Source organism: Pleurodeles waltl, chromosome 6 (assembly GCF_031143425.1).
Source record: "Pleurodeles waltl isolate 20211129_DDA chromosome 6, aPleWal1.hap1.20221129, whole genome shotgun sequence".
Lineage (NCBI taxonomy): Eukaryota > Metazoa > Chordata > Amphibia > Caudata > Salamandridae > Pleurodeles > Pleurodeles waltl.
Window position 1 is genome coordinate 98828679 of NC_090445.1, and position 16278 is coordinate 98844956.

At 42.7% G+C, this 16278-nt stretch overlaps 1 protein-coding gene across 1 annotated transcript in view; it reads right to left on the minus strand.

Annotated features, from left to right (window-relative positions):
• The window catches only part of ERBB2 (erb-b2 receptor tyrosine kinase 2), a 245972-nt gene that overhangs the window by 31388 nt on the left and 198306 nt on the right, over window positions 1–16278 (minus strand). Inside the window, exons 9-17 of the mRNA XM_069237437.1 lie at window positions 14961–15087; window positions 13778–13833; window positions 13170–13260; window positions 11656–11855; window positions 9404–9536; window positions 4797–4887; window positions 2762–2919; window positions 2083–2130; window positions 1616–1754 (exon numbers count right to left, since the gene is read on the minus strand). Coding sequence (XP_069093538.1) covers window positions 1616–1754; window positions 2083–2130; window positions 2762–2919; window positions 4797–4887; window positions 9404–9536; window positions 11656–11855; window positions 13170–13260; window positions 13778–13833; window positions 14961–15087 — 1043 coding nt within the window. The remainder of the gene's footprint in view (window positions 1–1615; window positions 1755–2082; window positions 2131–2761; window positions 2920–4796; window positions 4888–9403; window positions 9537–11655; window positions 11856–13169; window positions 13261–13777; window positions 13834–14960; window positions 15088–16278) is intronic.

A 16278-nucleotide genomic window follows, 5' to 3' on the forward strand; every position in this document is an offset into this window, starting at 1 on the left:
GGCATTTTGTGTGGAGACATCATGCAATGGAGCAACCATGACCCCCATTAGTGAAGCACAGAGGTGTCAGATTTCCCCCCCACCATTATGCACACCCCTTCAGACTCAATAGCCGGGGTAACTAACATTAACCTTTCTTTTACTGAAAATCAATTCATTGCAGACATTTAAGTATTGAAACCTTTATTTGTAAAGTAAAATCACTGAAGATAAAATTCATTAAAATTAGGAGCATTTGGGCTAAGTTACGGACAAGCTCAAACTTTGATCTAGGGCTAGTTTAGGTTACGGTATGCATATGATCTAGGTGAAAATAATGGTCTGGGTTCAGTTAAGATCAAAGTTAGGGTTAGGATCACAAAGCTATAGCAGAGTTAGTGTCAAAGTTAAAGTTTGAGCTAGGGTTAGGGTTAGATTATCACAGAGGTTATGGTGAAGGGAAAAGAGTAGGCTCAGGGTTTAGGCTCAAGGTCACAGTTAATGCTGGGGTTAAAGTTAGGGCAAGATTCAAATTAGGGTGCACATTTTAGCCAAGGTGTGTATACTTTAGGGGTATAGGTCACCACAAAGGGAGTGAAAGGGTTAGGCTAGGGTTTACGTTATGTTTAGGTTAAAGGCTAGGCCAGGTTCAGGAGAGGGGTGACAGTAAGGTTTTGTGTCTGAATAAGGGTAGGGATTAGGATCAGGGTTAGGTTAGGGTTAAAGTATGATTAGGTTAGGAGAAGGGTGAGAGAAAACTTATGGTCTGGGTAAGGGTCAGTGATAGGCTAAGATAAGAGAAACGGTTATTGTAAAGTTTAATATTAGGGGTAGGGTTAAGAATTGAGATTAGGTTTTAAGATACTTTTAAAACAATAAAATAATACTTCAAAGAAACAATTAAAATATATTGTTGCAAAAGAGAGGAAATCTACTTTGAAAAACAATGTTGTTTTTCAAGGAAAAGGTTTTTGAGCAATTGTTTTTTAATCAAACAGTCATTTCAATGCAAAGTGTAGCAAATTCTGACAACGGCCCAGAAACTGCTTGCAATGAAAACAAATGAATTGAAACCGGGGAAATATACTGAGAAATGCCGGGGGTACCGAAAGAGACATCACATGCCCTTTGACCTTCCCTTTCACTCACACACACCCACACATTCACATTTACACACGTTCTTTACACATAAACACACTCTCAGCCGCAAGTATGCATACAATATACATTTAAAAACATTTTGTTAGTTAACTCAGCTGCCAGGGAAGGTCTAATTCCAGCTAATAGTACTCCATTTTTATTACATTAATACTGAATAATGTAACATTATTCGCTATTAGTGAAATAAAAAAATTATAGAAAACAAAGGGAAAGGAGCCCCGACCGACGTCCATAAGGACGAGCTGCCACTGTGTTCTTGGCACTGATTTTGCCACCTCTGAAGCCATGGGTCGGACAAGCAGTGCCAGGTGTCACAAGGGGCAAGCCAGGGGTCTCAGCTTCTAACTCTGGTGACCCCTAAATGACGTCTATGGAGCTCAGCTGAATTGCCTTTACATTTCTCTGTTTTCTCCACCCAGCTTTTGGCTCTAACCCTGTCCTGGCATTTAGTGTTTCCTGCCCGTCATGGCCTCACCTCATTTTCCTGAAGGAGACGCAGCAAGGTGTGCTTCCGCTTTAGTTGATTCTTCCGCCTGAAGCAGATGACTCCAAGGAGGATGAGAACAAGCAGCAGGAGGACCCCAACCACATAGGCTACAATGGAGTTGATCTCACTAAAACACAAGAAGTGTCAGAGGTAGGGATTGAGGTCTGGCAGAGTATGGTGAGAGAAGGATCAGGGTGACACCACCATGCAATGCAGCATTGGGGGCTGATCACACTAACAATACAGGAGGAAGTGTGAGCATTAGGGAATTTTTCCAGGGTGTTGGGAGTGCACTGAGATAAAGAAGCAAGCACACAGTAAGGTGAAGAAGCAAAGGGTGAAAAAAGTATACATGTGCTGGAGATACAGAAAAAGGTAACAGATGTTTTGGTCCCCAGTACTTAATAGTAAAGCAAACTATAGGAAGAATAAGGTAATATAGGATTGTTTATTACCTGGGTTTTTGATCCACAGGACAGCCTAACTCATCCAGAACTGTGCACCTGAAACAGAGCGAGAAGTGATGAAGCATTATTACCCTGTAGTACTCATTCTCTAGCATGGGGATCTTCATTAATTTAAGTGATGAACAGTTCACCCATATTTAGGATTCTGGAGCACTTTTACTGTGCAGATTTTTTGTGAAGAAATCCAATTTTGATATACAATATTATTTTCCACCTCATGTACAGGCTTTAAACCGGTCACATTTGTTAAGTGAATTGGCTCCTTTTTTAATGAAAGAATTAACAAATGGGATTCAGTCATAGAAACATGTAGACAGGCTAGAAATATATGCATTATATCATACTGCCTTAATTACATAAATAAATTTAGGGCCTTATTACAACTGTGGCGGAGGGGGTTAATCCGTCCCAAATGTGACAGATATCCCACCCGCTGTATTACGAGTTCCAATGGACTCGTAATACGGTGGGCGGGATATCTGTCACATTCGGGACGGATTAACCCCCTCTGCCACAGTTGTAATCAGGCCCTTAGTCTCTTGTAAATGAGTTCCAAGATGTTCAACAGGATTGGAAATATTCAGTGACAATAACTTTCAATGAGTATCAACTGATGAGCATTATCATATTCGAGGGAAGCCCCTGAGGACTCTTTGTTCTTACGTACGAGTGTGTGCAATTTGTAGGGCAAAGCTGACAAATGCCGTCTTCATCGGGGTACTTCCAGAAGGGCACGTATGTGTCTCCTTTGATTCCACTAGGACAGGTCTCCACGCAGTCAGACCCATCTTTATAGTGAGCACAAGAAATGCACTGATCAGCGCCCTGTTCAAAGAAATAGAGACATGTAACCTGTCTTTTGTACACAAGACCAACAGAATATGCTGGTATTATAATCAACATGTGCCTTGCACATGCATGCCCATTAACAGCATGAACCCGAAGCAGCAGCTCTACCCTACTCGAGATAGCCACATGGCAAAAGGAAAATGTTACTCACCCTGTAAGCATCTGTTCATAGCGTGTTGTGCTTTAGAGTCACATGCGTTGCATTCTCCTGACATGTAGTGTTGGACTCAGACATCAGATGTTGTTTTGCACTGAAGAACCTTAGAGTCAGGAGATGTTGTGTGACTCCCCCTTTAGATTTGCAATGAGCATAGGCATGGTCTCTACCCTTCAACTGTTTTCCATTCAGAGGGTGAAAGTGAAGTGCACGGAGTAGCAGGTATGTGTCCTTCAATTTTCGGTTAAGAATATGTGTGCATTTATTGTAAGAAACATGACATTACTGCCCATGTCTGGGGGGATGGTGGGTGCATGAGAATCTACAGCACTACATGCTACAAACAGATGTTTACAGGGTAATATTTTCCGTTCACATCTTGTGTTGCTGTGCATACACAAGATCTGTATCACTGCATCACTGTAAAATAGTTTCCTCCCTGTGGTGGCAAACAGGTGGATGATGCAGGTATTTGAAACAATGTTCTGAAAACGGCCTGGCTAAACATAGGCTGCTGACGAGCTAACATGTTTACACAATAATGCTTTGTGAATGTGTGTGGGATTGACAAAGGAGCAGCTTTGCATATATCTGATAAACGAATGGTGTCTAGAAAAACTACAGTGGCTCCCTTTACATGCAGATTGAGCCCCACTGGGTTCACAAAGTACATGTTTTGTTTTTGCATGAGTGGTCTGAATGCATTTAACAATCTACCTTGCAGTGCCTGCCTGTAAGGTAGGTTGGCCTTTATTAGCTGTAGTAAAGGCTACAAAGAGTTGAATGGTCTTTTGGAAGGGTATAACAAATGACAAGTCTCTTCATATCTAGGGTATCTAACGCTCTTTCTGCTACTGTATCTGTACAACTGTTAGGACCCATTGATCTGAGGTGATTTCCACCCAGAGGTCGTGGAAGTGTAATATCCTCCCCCTGACAGGTGTTAGATCAGAGGGGATGGATGAAGAATCAGTGGTTGGGAGCAGGAGTTTCTTCCAGATCCACCTCTTCCACTGCCCTTACCACTGTTCTTTATATAACCTCCCTGTCAGTAACCCCTGTTACTGTGGCCCTGTTACTGTGATCCCCACCTGGTTCCTATGAAAGGATCCCCTTGGAGTCTAGGATTATCCACACCCATAGACTTGCGAAGTCCATGGGCACTCTACAGTGGGGTCAGATACACCAACCAGGTTCATCCTGGTCAAGGATTTCACCTTCTTATGTAGTCCTCGAAGTCACAATCCACCAAAGGAGTACATTTCTAAAGCACTCCATGACCTTCAGAGGAGACACTTAGAGAGTCACATGGTATCAAGCAGAGGCCAAACAGCAGCGTGCAGTTCAAATCCAGTTGCCATTGGGGTTCAAAGAGATGTACCCCATCGAACAGGATGTTGAGAAAATGAACTGGGATGACAATAATTGTATCTAAAACTCAACATAAATTGCCACAAAACAGAATAAGCAGCTCTATGTCAATTCCTATAAATGTACAAGTTATAAACCTAGAAGGGAAGAAGCTCTTTGGGACCTCTGTTTTCCTTTATGCCAATCCCTGCAGGAGAACATATTCTCAGACACGCAGCCCTCACTTCTCTCCAGTACTTACTCACTCTGGCTCTCTCTCACTCACTCTACTGTGATACTTAGTTGATGGCCTCCTGCACTGTCTTCCTCCCCCAGGTCCCCTTACCGAACCAAGGCAGGATTGCGTTCCATTTTGGTGCTGACATTCCAGGTGGCAGAGAAGGCATCGGCTCCCATTCACATGCTCCCGCTTGTCTCTGCAGAGGGACCACACACAGAAAAAAAGGGATGCATTTTAAATAGGAATTGACAAGGGTCTCCTTCTACATATCAGAACTAAGTCTACCAAGCTCCTGGATATTCGCAGTCCTATCCCTCCAAACTTTGTTATACTTACAAATTTGAGCCTTCAGTACATTCATTTCAAACCCAACAAGCAAATATACTCCATCAATTTTCTGTTTATTCCCAATCACACCCTACCACCTATTTGGAGAGTTCAAATCAACCCTTAGTAATGCAGCACATTACATTTTTCATCCAACTAGTCTTTTAGTCACAAAGCACAAATCTCCTATATATCATTCAAATTACATACACCAATCACTGTTACGTGCACCAGTCACTAGGATACTACTAACTGTGCCCTTACAAATTTCCAGTATATTCCCAATCTCAGCTGCACCAATCTCTAGGATATCCCTAAGGCTTTCAGTATTCAGCTAACACCAGTTACAACTGATAAAACTCCACTAAAGGGATGATTTGCTTTTCAGAAGAATCTGAAAAACAATGGATTTTGTCTCACTTTTACAAGGTTATTGTGAACATCTTAAGTGCCCATGAGCGGACCCAGAAAGAGTCCATGAATTGGTTTTGGTGACATTACAATATTTTTAATGTGTCGCATCAACTCACAAATGTATGAATTAGTATATAAAGTGAGCACAGTATAACTTAGTATTAGGAATAGCCAACTGCTGCTCTGTGTTTCCTAGTATGTGCTATAGACAGCATAGTTTTATAAAAAACAATGTGTTCATGGTGTAGCCACATGGTCGCCTAATTCAACTTTCATTCCTAAAGCTCCCATTTCAAAATGAAGCAAGGCACTTATGGTGCCAAAGGAGACTCGATCTTGCCATTTGGCAGCATCACCAGTACAAACCTCTGTAATCATATTCAATGAAAACATAATGAGGTGTGATCATTCTTTTCCTCCAAGGGGGGAAATGTACTAGAACAACGCATACTGCTCAGAACACAAAGGTGAAGTACCTTGTGGAATTATTATGGTTTTCATGCAAGAAGAAAGTCCATGCACAGTTTTTATATAAATAAAGGCCCACACACATGCTTGGTAAAAAAAATCAGTGCCTAGACCTGAGTCCTCCAAACTTTTCTGTAATAAGAGCTACTTATGGTCAATGAAACTCATTCCGATCTACTCATTATTATTGTTGTAAAAGTGACCACATCAGACAAGATTATATTAGTGGTCATTATATGCATGATTACCAGTAGTATTCACCTAACAGCATCTGGCAGGGTTGCCAGAAGTAATATAAAAACAAGCATTGGCAAAGCAAATAGGTCTTGCATAGATAAGAACTATTGGCTTTCTCAATGTGTTTTAGCCATGTTATACACCAGTGTGGCTGCTGTTCTGTTCAGCATGGCTAAATGTTAGTGGCATAGAGGAGAGTGATGTGGAGTGGCACAGAGTGGAAAGGAATGTTGTGGAGTAGAGTGGAACATCATGGAGTAGAGTGGAGTGTTGTAGAGTAAAGTGGAGTCTTGCATATTGGAATGGTGTGGAGTGGAGTGATTTGGAGTGGCTTAGGGTGGAGGGGCATGAAGTGGAGTAGTGTTGCAGAGTGGAATGGATTAGAGTGTTGCAGAGTGGCCTAAAGTGAGGTGGCGTGGAGTAGAGTATTGTGGAGTGTTTTTAGAGTGGAGTGGTATTAAATAGTGTTGAGTGGCTCAGAGTTAAGTAGAGTAGTTTAGAGTGGAGGAGAATGTCGTACAGTAGAGTAGACTGTCATACAGTGTTGTAGAGTGAAATGATGTAGAGTGTCGTAGAGTGAAGTGGCGTAGTGTATATGGGAGTAGAGTGTCATGGAGCAGAGTACTGAAGAGTGGAGTGGTGTGGAGTAGAGTGTCGTAGAGCAGAGGTGCTTAGAGTGGAGCATGCATGGTGTGTAGCGCACTGCCATCACAGACAACACATTTTCAATTGAATGGCCCTTATGTTTGCACTGACATACAGTTTTACTGAGGTTTGAAATTCCTATAGCCCGATGACCAGGACATATTGTTTGGGTTAAGGACAAGAAGTTTTCACGTTTATTTTGTCACTGGGGCAAGTTGGCCAAACCCCCTGCAGCTCAAACCCTTTGGCTTCCAGTTTACAGTACCACATTAGGGATCAGGGAAGGGCATTTTCTGCAGTTAAGGTAATATGTGTCCAAAACAATACACAAAAAATACAGAAACAAGCATGCCATCAAACACCTGCACAAATAACACACTTTATTAAACTGGAAAACAAAATAAAAAAAATAAAACAATTTATAGGAAGGTTGGAGCTTTTCTAAATTCAATTGAAGCCAAACATCGTCCATACTATAGTCTGTTTCATGCACTTATACTGCTCCCACAAATCAATCTGAGGATATCACTTTAATTTTTAGCCTCCAATTTCAAATTCCTTGACATTTACATTACATTTTAAAAATTTGAATTGTACATTTAGCTACTTTATTTACATACACTTTATTAATTTGTTAATATTAATTAATCTTCTAAGCAGTCGCGGAGCTCCTGAGGAGGCTTTGCGGACCCCCACGAGGTCCCCAGACCACGGGTTGGAAACCACAGTTCTAGACCAGGATGGCTTTGGCACTCTTGTCATTTTAGATCTGTAGCTTTTGATACTGTGTCATCCTCTGCTCATTTCTAATCTCTTTTAATTTGGTATCTGCCTATCCACTCTTTAATGACCATGATATTTCCTAGCATCTCGCCTTCTCCTACTGGTCTACCCAGGTCCCTGTCACACACTGCCCCAGTAGTCCTCGCTCTGCCCCACTCTTTTCAATTGCTACATTGTTCTTTTTGCCAGTCTGTGCCAGTTGCAGCTCACTCAATGTAATTGGGGAATGTTTTTTTTATTTGCTTTTCACTCCTTAGGAGAGCTATCCGACTAAGTGTAATACAAAGATACAACGTGAAATGTCATCACCTCTGTACAATGCCACAATTGCTCACCTACACTCCCACAAATTTGGTGGGTGTTGACTACCATTTTTTAGTATATGAGTAGTACTCTTGTAGTACTGCTGAACATACTACAAAATGCAGTTTGGGAATAGGCCCCCTTGTATGGGACTTACTCCTGCGTAGGTTCACATGAGTGGAAAGGTTTACCACTATAAAGTCAGCTTCTGTAAATTCACTGCAGTCCTAAACCCAACAACTTCAACGTAGCTGAGGCTACTTCAGACAGTAAGTGTCCCCTTACTTCAGACAGCAAGTAAGGGGTGACAGCAGTTGATAATGGTGGACAAAACACTTAGGTGGGTGGTAAGTTATGTGCAGCTCACTCACAGTTGGTCACATATAGGTGTTTATTTGGTCTGCCTTTGGTCAGCCTTTCTAGCCCTAGGTCCTATGTCTTCCTTTGTTTGTATTTAGAAACAGTTAAATGATGTTTAGCTGCTGAGTCACAAGAGTAGAAGGTGTTGTGTTCCGTAGCTATGGATTGTAGAAAGAATGTTCCCTGTGCAAACAAGAAGCCATACTCATTTCCAGTAGTCTCTGTGCCTCAAGCATCATTAAAAGCTGATGCACAATTTTCATCATAAGCCAGATACAGCCTCATGACTTCGCTTTAAAAGATATTTTAGCTGCATTATTTACAACTCCATATGCGACATCAATTTCGATTGGACGCCTACATATATTGATTGCATTGATATAGCATTATAGCTTTTGTTGCTGTGGCTATTCATGAATGATGCACTCCTTTGCTCAGGTATACCTTCCAATTTTGTGTTTTTTTTCAATATATAGCAATATTCCCTGGTCTAAAAATACTGAGATATCCAAAAGTAAAATAAGGAAGTACTGCCTGCCCATGTATGGCATAGGAACTGTGTTCTCCAAGGCATTTATTAGAAGTCTTAGTGCCAAATGATGGTCTAATTGCAGCCTGACACCTTTTTCTGTACTTCATTACAGGGGAGATGAAAGGAGGCCACAGCGTAGATAACTGGAACTAGTGCGTGCCGTAGCAGCAGAAGGTCTTAATGATGTTTTTGAGTGCTATGGGTCCAAATATCTCTTTCGAAGACAGGCTAACCTGGATATATATTGTATCTGACTAAACCTGGTCATTTGTAATGGACTGATGCTCCTTAAGACCCCTCTGAAAAAGGTAAAAAAACTTTGGAGGCAAGGAATCTCTATTTGCTTTTACTTTTGGGAATAATTAGAAAAGATTATTCTTTTGAGTATTTTAATATTTCTCTCTGTGAATAATCTAGGCTGTCCTGGCTCTCCATTTGATAATGTGGCGAGAAGCGTTACTGGTAAAGGATCATTTACAACTACTCCAGTACTATGCTTTCAAATTGCTAGCCTTGAGTCTTTTGTTTGATGACATATATGTATCTACTTTTGGCACCAACAGCAACTTTTCCATATTTTTTTTTAGCTATTCCTAAATCCGTCATGTGCTCTGTATGTGGGATAAACCCACGTGTCACTTACCCATCCAGGATGTTACAGGATTCCACACACTCCTGGCCCCGCAAGAACCGGTCGCACATGACACACTGGGTGGGGCCTGGCCCCCAGCACTGTCCATGGGCACAGAGGTAGAAGCAGACCAGCCCATCATGCTCTAAGAACAAATGGAGAAGGGGTAGTTAGTGCAGTTGACGAGTATATGAAGGAGGACAGGTGGCTGTGAAACGAGCCGAAACAGTTTGTAGCAGCTCTTACACAGACTCCCAGGCAGGAAGACACAGCCAAGAAGGTAACAGCTGATTTCAGGTCCCAGGATGTGAGGGCTTGAGATGACAGAAGCCCAAGCCCTGTGCTGCAGTTAACATACAACTGAGAAAAGAAGGGCGCAAGATGTTGGTGCTGGAGATGAAATACATGAGAAAGAGAAGGATGCAGATGGTTAAGGGTGGTATATAAGAGATTAGAACCATGCAAGTATTAAACATGGTTAGGGAAGAATGAAAGGCTGAACCACTGAAGGACAAACAGTGGATAGAGGGTGTTGTTGAAGATAGGGCTGAGAGAAGAACGCCTCCACCCAGGGCTTAGATTTTTAGTGCCTGAGATGACATATGGTTGAAAAAGGAGCACCGGAGCCCAAAGTGATAACGTAGAAGATGAGGTATGTTTAAAAGTAGAACGGCAGAATAAATGATGCATGTACAGGCTTGCCGTGATATAGATGGGAAATGTCTCAGAAAAAGAAGCATTAGCTGAGGGCCTGAAAAAAGAAGGGTTGAAACCAGGACCCAAAATGGCATCGATGGCATTCTGTCAGGGCTGAGAGAAGGCACCTGGAACCCAAAATATACCCCATATCGCATCTCACTGCACAGCCTCCTAGCCCCCTGATCCTGACCACAAAGCTTTTGAATGCCCAGCAGAGTTCATTGAGTTTTCACTGTGTACCCTTTTTAGGTCTCCCCAACAGCTTTAGCTTTCTGTTGTCGAAGACCTATGGTGGAAGACCTGTGGGTCGTCCCACTGCTTACCATTGGTTGGCTTTCTTAACGATCTCAGTTGCTTGCAGCTTATTCAATACACTGCCTCCCAGTCATTATGTTTGTCCTTCACCTAGAGCATAGCTTGTTTATCCTCTTGGATGACTTCTATCCTTCCATGGCTTCACGCCAGGTAACCTTTCACATCCTCACCACCCCATCTCTCCGCACTGCTCTGCCACAAGCTTGGCCAATGTTGCCCTAACCATTCCTCATCCTGATTTTTTTTACTTAAACAGCCCCCCACCAAACTCCTGAATTGCTCTACCCCACTGCTCCCGCCACTAGTCAATGTTGACTTTGCTCCCCCACCCACCTTCTTCACTCTTGACCATCCCCCTTTCTGTCATATTCTTTCTTTCATTTTTTAAAAGGTTTTTTTTTCCTTTTTGGGAGAGCCCGGAAGATGCAATTTGCTGCATAGCTGCTTTTACCTTTAAAAAGTGAATTTTGGAGCACATTTTATATATTTTTTTAATTTAAAAGCTCCAAGACGGGGACCACCATTTTAAAGTGGTAGGTAAAAATAAAAAATAAATGGAGGTCGCTTCATGACGAGTCCATGTATGGTGATACATATGCACACCTTCTTCCTCACATGGTTGCCGCCATAGCGTCATGAGGCACACTTGCACATGCATTTCAATGCATCATCACAATTTTCTTTTTTGCAGCTTTGACAAACAACCATTTTTTTCCCGAAGTAGAGCGGCTTTAGAAAATTCAGTGGTAAAGCTAAAAGGGTGAGTAACGCCACCAAGAGGTATGCCCTATTCGCCTTGTCTGTACTTGCAACTAAAGTCATTAAACTTGTTACTACATTGCATAATCCATTGGTTCCAACTCCAGAAGATGTGAGGCCAAAACTCAATTCAGTACATACATTAAACCCCTAATTTGTGGCCTTCCTGCTTCACCAAAAGGTGCAGACCAAAAGAACATTACCTAGAAAGCAGTCCTTAAGACTCAGTGCTCAAAAGTACCCTTCTATCGCTTGCCAGTTTGGGCGTAAAGATGGAGGTCTAGGAGATTCTATCATGAAAGAAGAGTTGAGGCCCAGATGGATTAGCCCCCAGCTGTCTTAGGATGGGCACATCCTTCCTCCGATCTGCCTGCATGCTCCTGCAGCACTCTGCACACCCTTTATCAAACACAAGAGCCCATCCAATGCTCCAAGTCCACCCAAAGCCCTGGCAAAGATTTGATGCAGTCTCCCCAATGCAGAAATCTTACCACACTCTTCCACAGCCTTGTTGTTGGATTGCAGTAGCCCTTGGTGCGGATTTTTTAGGATGGAGGCCCAGGGGATGGTGTCCATGAAGCAGAGTCGGGGGTTCTGGTGGATCAGCACCAGGCCGCTGCTGATCTCCATTAGTGAGCGCAGGCCCAGGGAAGTGATAGAGAGACCGTGGACTGCCAAGGAATAGGCTCCCCTAAAATAAGCAATGGAGATGGGTTAAAGAACCCTATGAGTAGCTTGCCTGAAAGAGCAACCAATGTGTGTCGAGTGAAATACTTCGGAAAGCTGGGGCCACATTGAGAGTCCCCATACCTATCTCACACCTCACACTGACATGGCACTAACTCTAAAACTGTTTGAAACCTGCACAACCACCAGGCCTGTTTCAAATGGCTGCTTAAACAACTCTAAATCTCTGTAAAATATAAACCTCTTGAGACTATGAATCAGGATTATTAGGCTTTTACTCAATATTCCAACAACCCAAATGTATTTTGGGAGCAAGCAACTATGCATATGCAATTAATACCCTTTCTACACTGTGGTCTGCCTGATTTAGAATCAATTTCCTAGAGGTGGTATAACTGTAGTCATCAAAGCCAACGGTGTTGGGCACGAAAAGCCCTGGGAATAGCCTTGTGCAAGTCAAGCACACATGGCATTCTACAGAGGCACCTATAAAATGTCCTACCAGTTTGCATTTGCATCAGGGCGGACAAAGTGTACACCGTCCTCTAAAAAGTGAAAGTGGATGAAAATCAGAGGTTAGTTCCAAGCATCAGGCCACTCCAGGGGTGTGGACAGATGTTCTTCTCAGGGGAATGTTCTCCTAATGAAACTACTACCAGCGGGAGGGGCTTACTGGGACTGGATCTTGGAGAGTTACAAGTTACTTACCTCCCTCTCTCTCTGACACCTCCTTCAAATTCAACCCGAAGGATTGCAAGGAACATAAGGGCACTTTTTTCCTAATGACACCTTGTGACAAGAGGATACATAACAGATATAAAAGTCTCTGTGACTTTCAGGTTATACGTTTGAATTGTGGCTGAACTCTGAAACGATGGCAGTGGGCGCAGAACAATGCAAATGAGGAAATTCATTGAGTACCCAGGAACATGGCCGTCAAGAAGCAGGAAAACTAGTGACTGCCTCTCAGCATTCAAAAGGAACATTCCACAACATCAGGAAAAGACCTGACACATCTCACCCCCAACCTTTTTTCATTGCAGCACAGAAATAATCAATAAAACGTACTTGTTGCAACACACAACATATCAAGGTCACCTACAATTATTTAGAACACTTAGATAAATTTAGAGCACAAAAGTAAAAAACACAGCAGTTATCTATAATATCAATCGCACCCACAGTGGAGGACCGTCCGAAACTCTGGAAGGATCATCTAAACAGGGGAATTATTGTAAGTCACCGGCTAGTTATGTGTCACCTATATGATGGCTTCCTGTGTAGCCTCACTTCCTGCCATGGTCTTCGGAACACTCACCTGTGTAGGGTTCTCCCACGGATCACTTTCAGGTTCTCAAACACACTGAGGTTGGACAAAGTCTCCGGCCAGGACTCAATGTTTAAATAGCCTGAAACACAGTAGATCAACAGGTTACTCTCTACTGTGCAGTCCAGCCTGGGGCAAAACACTTTCTACTAGATACCTCTTTTGCAATATGATGTGTTCTCTTAACATTTTGTCAAAACTGGACTTTGTGCCAGCTGGTGAGACTCATAAGGGACATAGGGGGTAGTGATCCTCAGAGGAGTAAGGAGCTGCTCCTACAAAGGGTAAAGATGTTCTCTCTGAAACAGGAAGAAAATGCCAGAGAAACTGCGGGGAGGGCTCTTAAAGAGGGTATACCGGAAAGGTGACACTCCTGTGAAAGACTTCAAGAGGGAAGAAACAAAAAGTGCACAAGGGGAAGGATACGGAAGATTACAAATGATCAGTGTTCCTACTGGTAAGGTGAGAGGATGAGAAGCGAGCAAGTGATCTACTTAGGCACTTAGTGGGTGGGCGTTATCTCTGGAGAAAACACTGAATAAAGGCAGCCCCAAAAGAGATCCTGCAATCCATTTAGAAGAAGGTGACATTTCTCTTACCTGTGATTTCCTGAAGGTCCCTAAAAACGTTCAGCTGCTCCGGGTCCAGGCCTCCACTGTTGTTTTTGGTATTAGTAATGGTAGAGAAATATAAAATAAAAAAGAAGAGTCAGGAAGAAAAACATTAACTTCATCTCCCCCACCCTCAGCTCTGTATAAGAACACACCACATAGGCACATATCAAGTCAATCCTATGTCTCCCTAATTGCAGGCTGACATCCTAGCTACAACGGCACTAGCAAGCTCTGGATCAGTAAGTCCAATGATGACAATCTCCCCTCAGCTGGATCGGCCCCCTCTAAGCAATTGTCTCGCCTGGGCGCAACTGATTCAATCTAAAAATGCAGTATATCTGATAGGGGCGAAAAAGATACCAAGATCCCTCTTCTGAGGGCTTATACCCTCAGGGAACATCTCGAGTTTTAAGGGTCTTCTCTAATGTCTTCTCCAAGATGACATGCTTCCCCATTGGGCCCCTCCTCACTGTGGTGACTTCATTTTACACATGCTGGGCTCCCCTGCAGTTCATTTGAGTGAAATGGAAGTGTGTCTCTTCCTAAATGGTGGGATCATAGGGGAGTTAGAAAAAGGCATAAAGTGTGCAAGGTGGGAGGAGTGCTGCATTATACAGTTCCCTGATGAAATTGGTTTTAATCATGTGATAGGGAAGAACCAATAACTCTTTCTCAACCCTCTCCAGATATCTCACCTTTAGGAAGGCACACACCTCCATTTCTTTCCAGGGTAAGATCACCATGGTGAGGAGGGACCCAATGAAAAAGCACACCACCTTGATGAATGAAGACCTTCATCCTTTTAAGGAAGTTCCTTACAAGTGGGTCTGTTCCTTCAGGGTATAAGCCCTCAGAAGATGGGTCTCCTGTGACAAGTACTGCCTTGTTACAGATAATAAAGAGAGGAAACATTCTAGTGATTTTTTTTAACCTTCTCCCCTTTTTGTGTATTAGTTACTGGACTGTTTTAACTCACGGCCTATGTTCGCCGCACTGATAAACCTTCCCTCCTCATCACCCGTCACCTCACTATTGAACTTGTGTTCCTGCCATCTGCTCCACCAGCACTCTGCCACTCGCCCTTATGTACTGTACCAGCCCACCTCATCACCTGCCTCCCATAGGCTGGTCTGGTCCCCTTTTTATTTCCGTCACATTCCATACTTACCCAAGGAAACTGTCTTGCACGAAAGCCAGACTCCCAAAGATCTTTGTGCAGCCACTAAAATGTTTGATATTGTCTGAATTCACAGCTGAGACCCCCTTTAGAAAGTCCATTCCAAGCCCGTAACAGACTGCAAAGGGAATGGGGGAGAAGCTTAGATTGGTACACAACAATATGAAGAAGTAACTCACCTGTAACACTTGGTCTACAACTTGGCATCCTTTGTAGATTCTCTTGCTGTGCTCACTCCTGCGCTAAGTGGTTCGAATCATTTTTCAAAGTTTGAAAACATCCTCAGGGTGTCAGTTAAGAGTGGAGCTGCCTAAAATCAAACTCATATGAGACTGACAGGACCCCTCAATTCTCTTGGCTTAGAATGCACTTCAGAATTGTTGTGTTGTAATGCAACCAGCAGCTTAAGTGATCCTTTTATCATCATCTCAAGAGGAAGGTAAGAAGGATGCACAAAGAATTTGCCAATATTACAGTGGGCTCTTATATGAACTGGAAGGGGATGAGTTTAGCATAAAAATGGAAATTCTGAGAAAACATTTAAAAAATGAAAATAGAGAGCCATCAATCAACCACATCCCCACACATTTTCACTTAATAAAAATCTTACATATCTCATTAATAGGGAGGCATACACATCTCCTCTAAGTAGGTCCAGAGACAGCCCACTGTGTGGACGCTTAAAACCCACAATGAATATGGTCTGAAGATGAAGCAGGCCACTTCGGTGGGTGAGGGCCTCCCTTATTTTTAGGAAACACCACAGCTGGGTTTAATTATCCTTTAGACACACTATGCCAGTGTCCCAGTGTTACAGGAACCAATTATTGCACCTAAACCTCACAAGAGCGGCAATCATCAACATATAAAGTCAAGTGAAGGTGTTTGTATGTGCAGATTCATATAAAGAAGTGGTTCCACAATAGTATGTCTATTTAAATGTAAGTGGGACTTAAGCTGAGTTTTTTGTTTTGAACAATAGCAGCAAATTCGTGGTGGAATGCAGGGGGCATTATTGTGAAGGTCCTGCAATTATTCAGTGGCCTCTGCTTCAGATGTACGAAATATGCCAGACAGTGCCTAAAGCTGGAGTTTCTATGTTCTCTTTTTCTGAGGATACTTTTTCAATTTTTGAGGTACTTTCTACGTAGGAGTACATGAAAAAAAGTCTGACATGGACGGTCAAACCTATTCTTTAGTCAGTCCTTCCTCACCCTTCTTCCCCCATTCCATGCGTACTCTAATATTCAGCTTCCTGGAAATATAGCTTAGTCCCTCGTCCTCTGTACAGCATTTAGTTCAGCCCTAT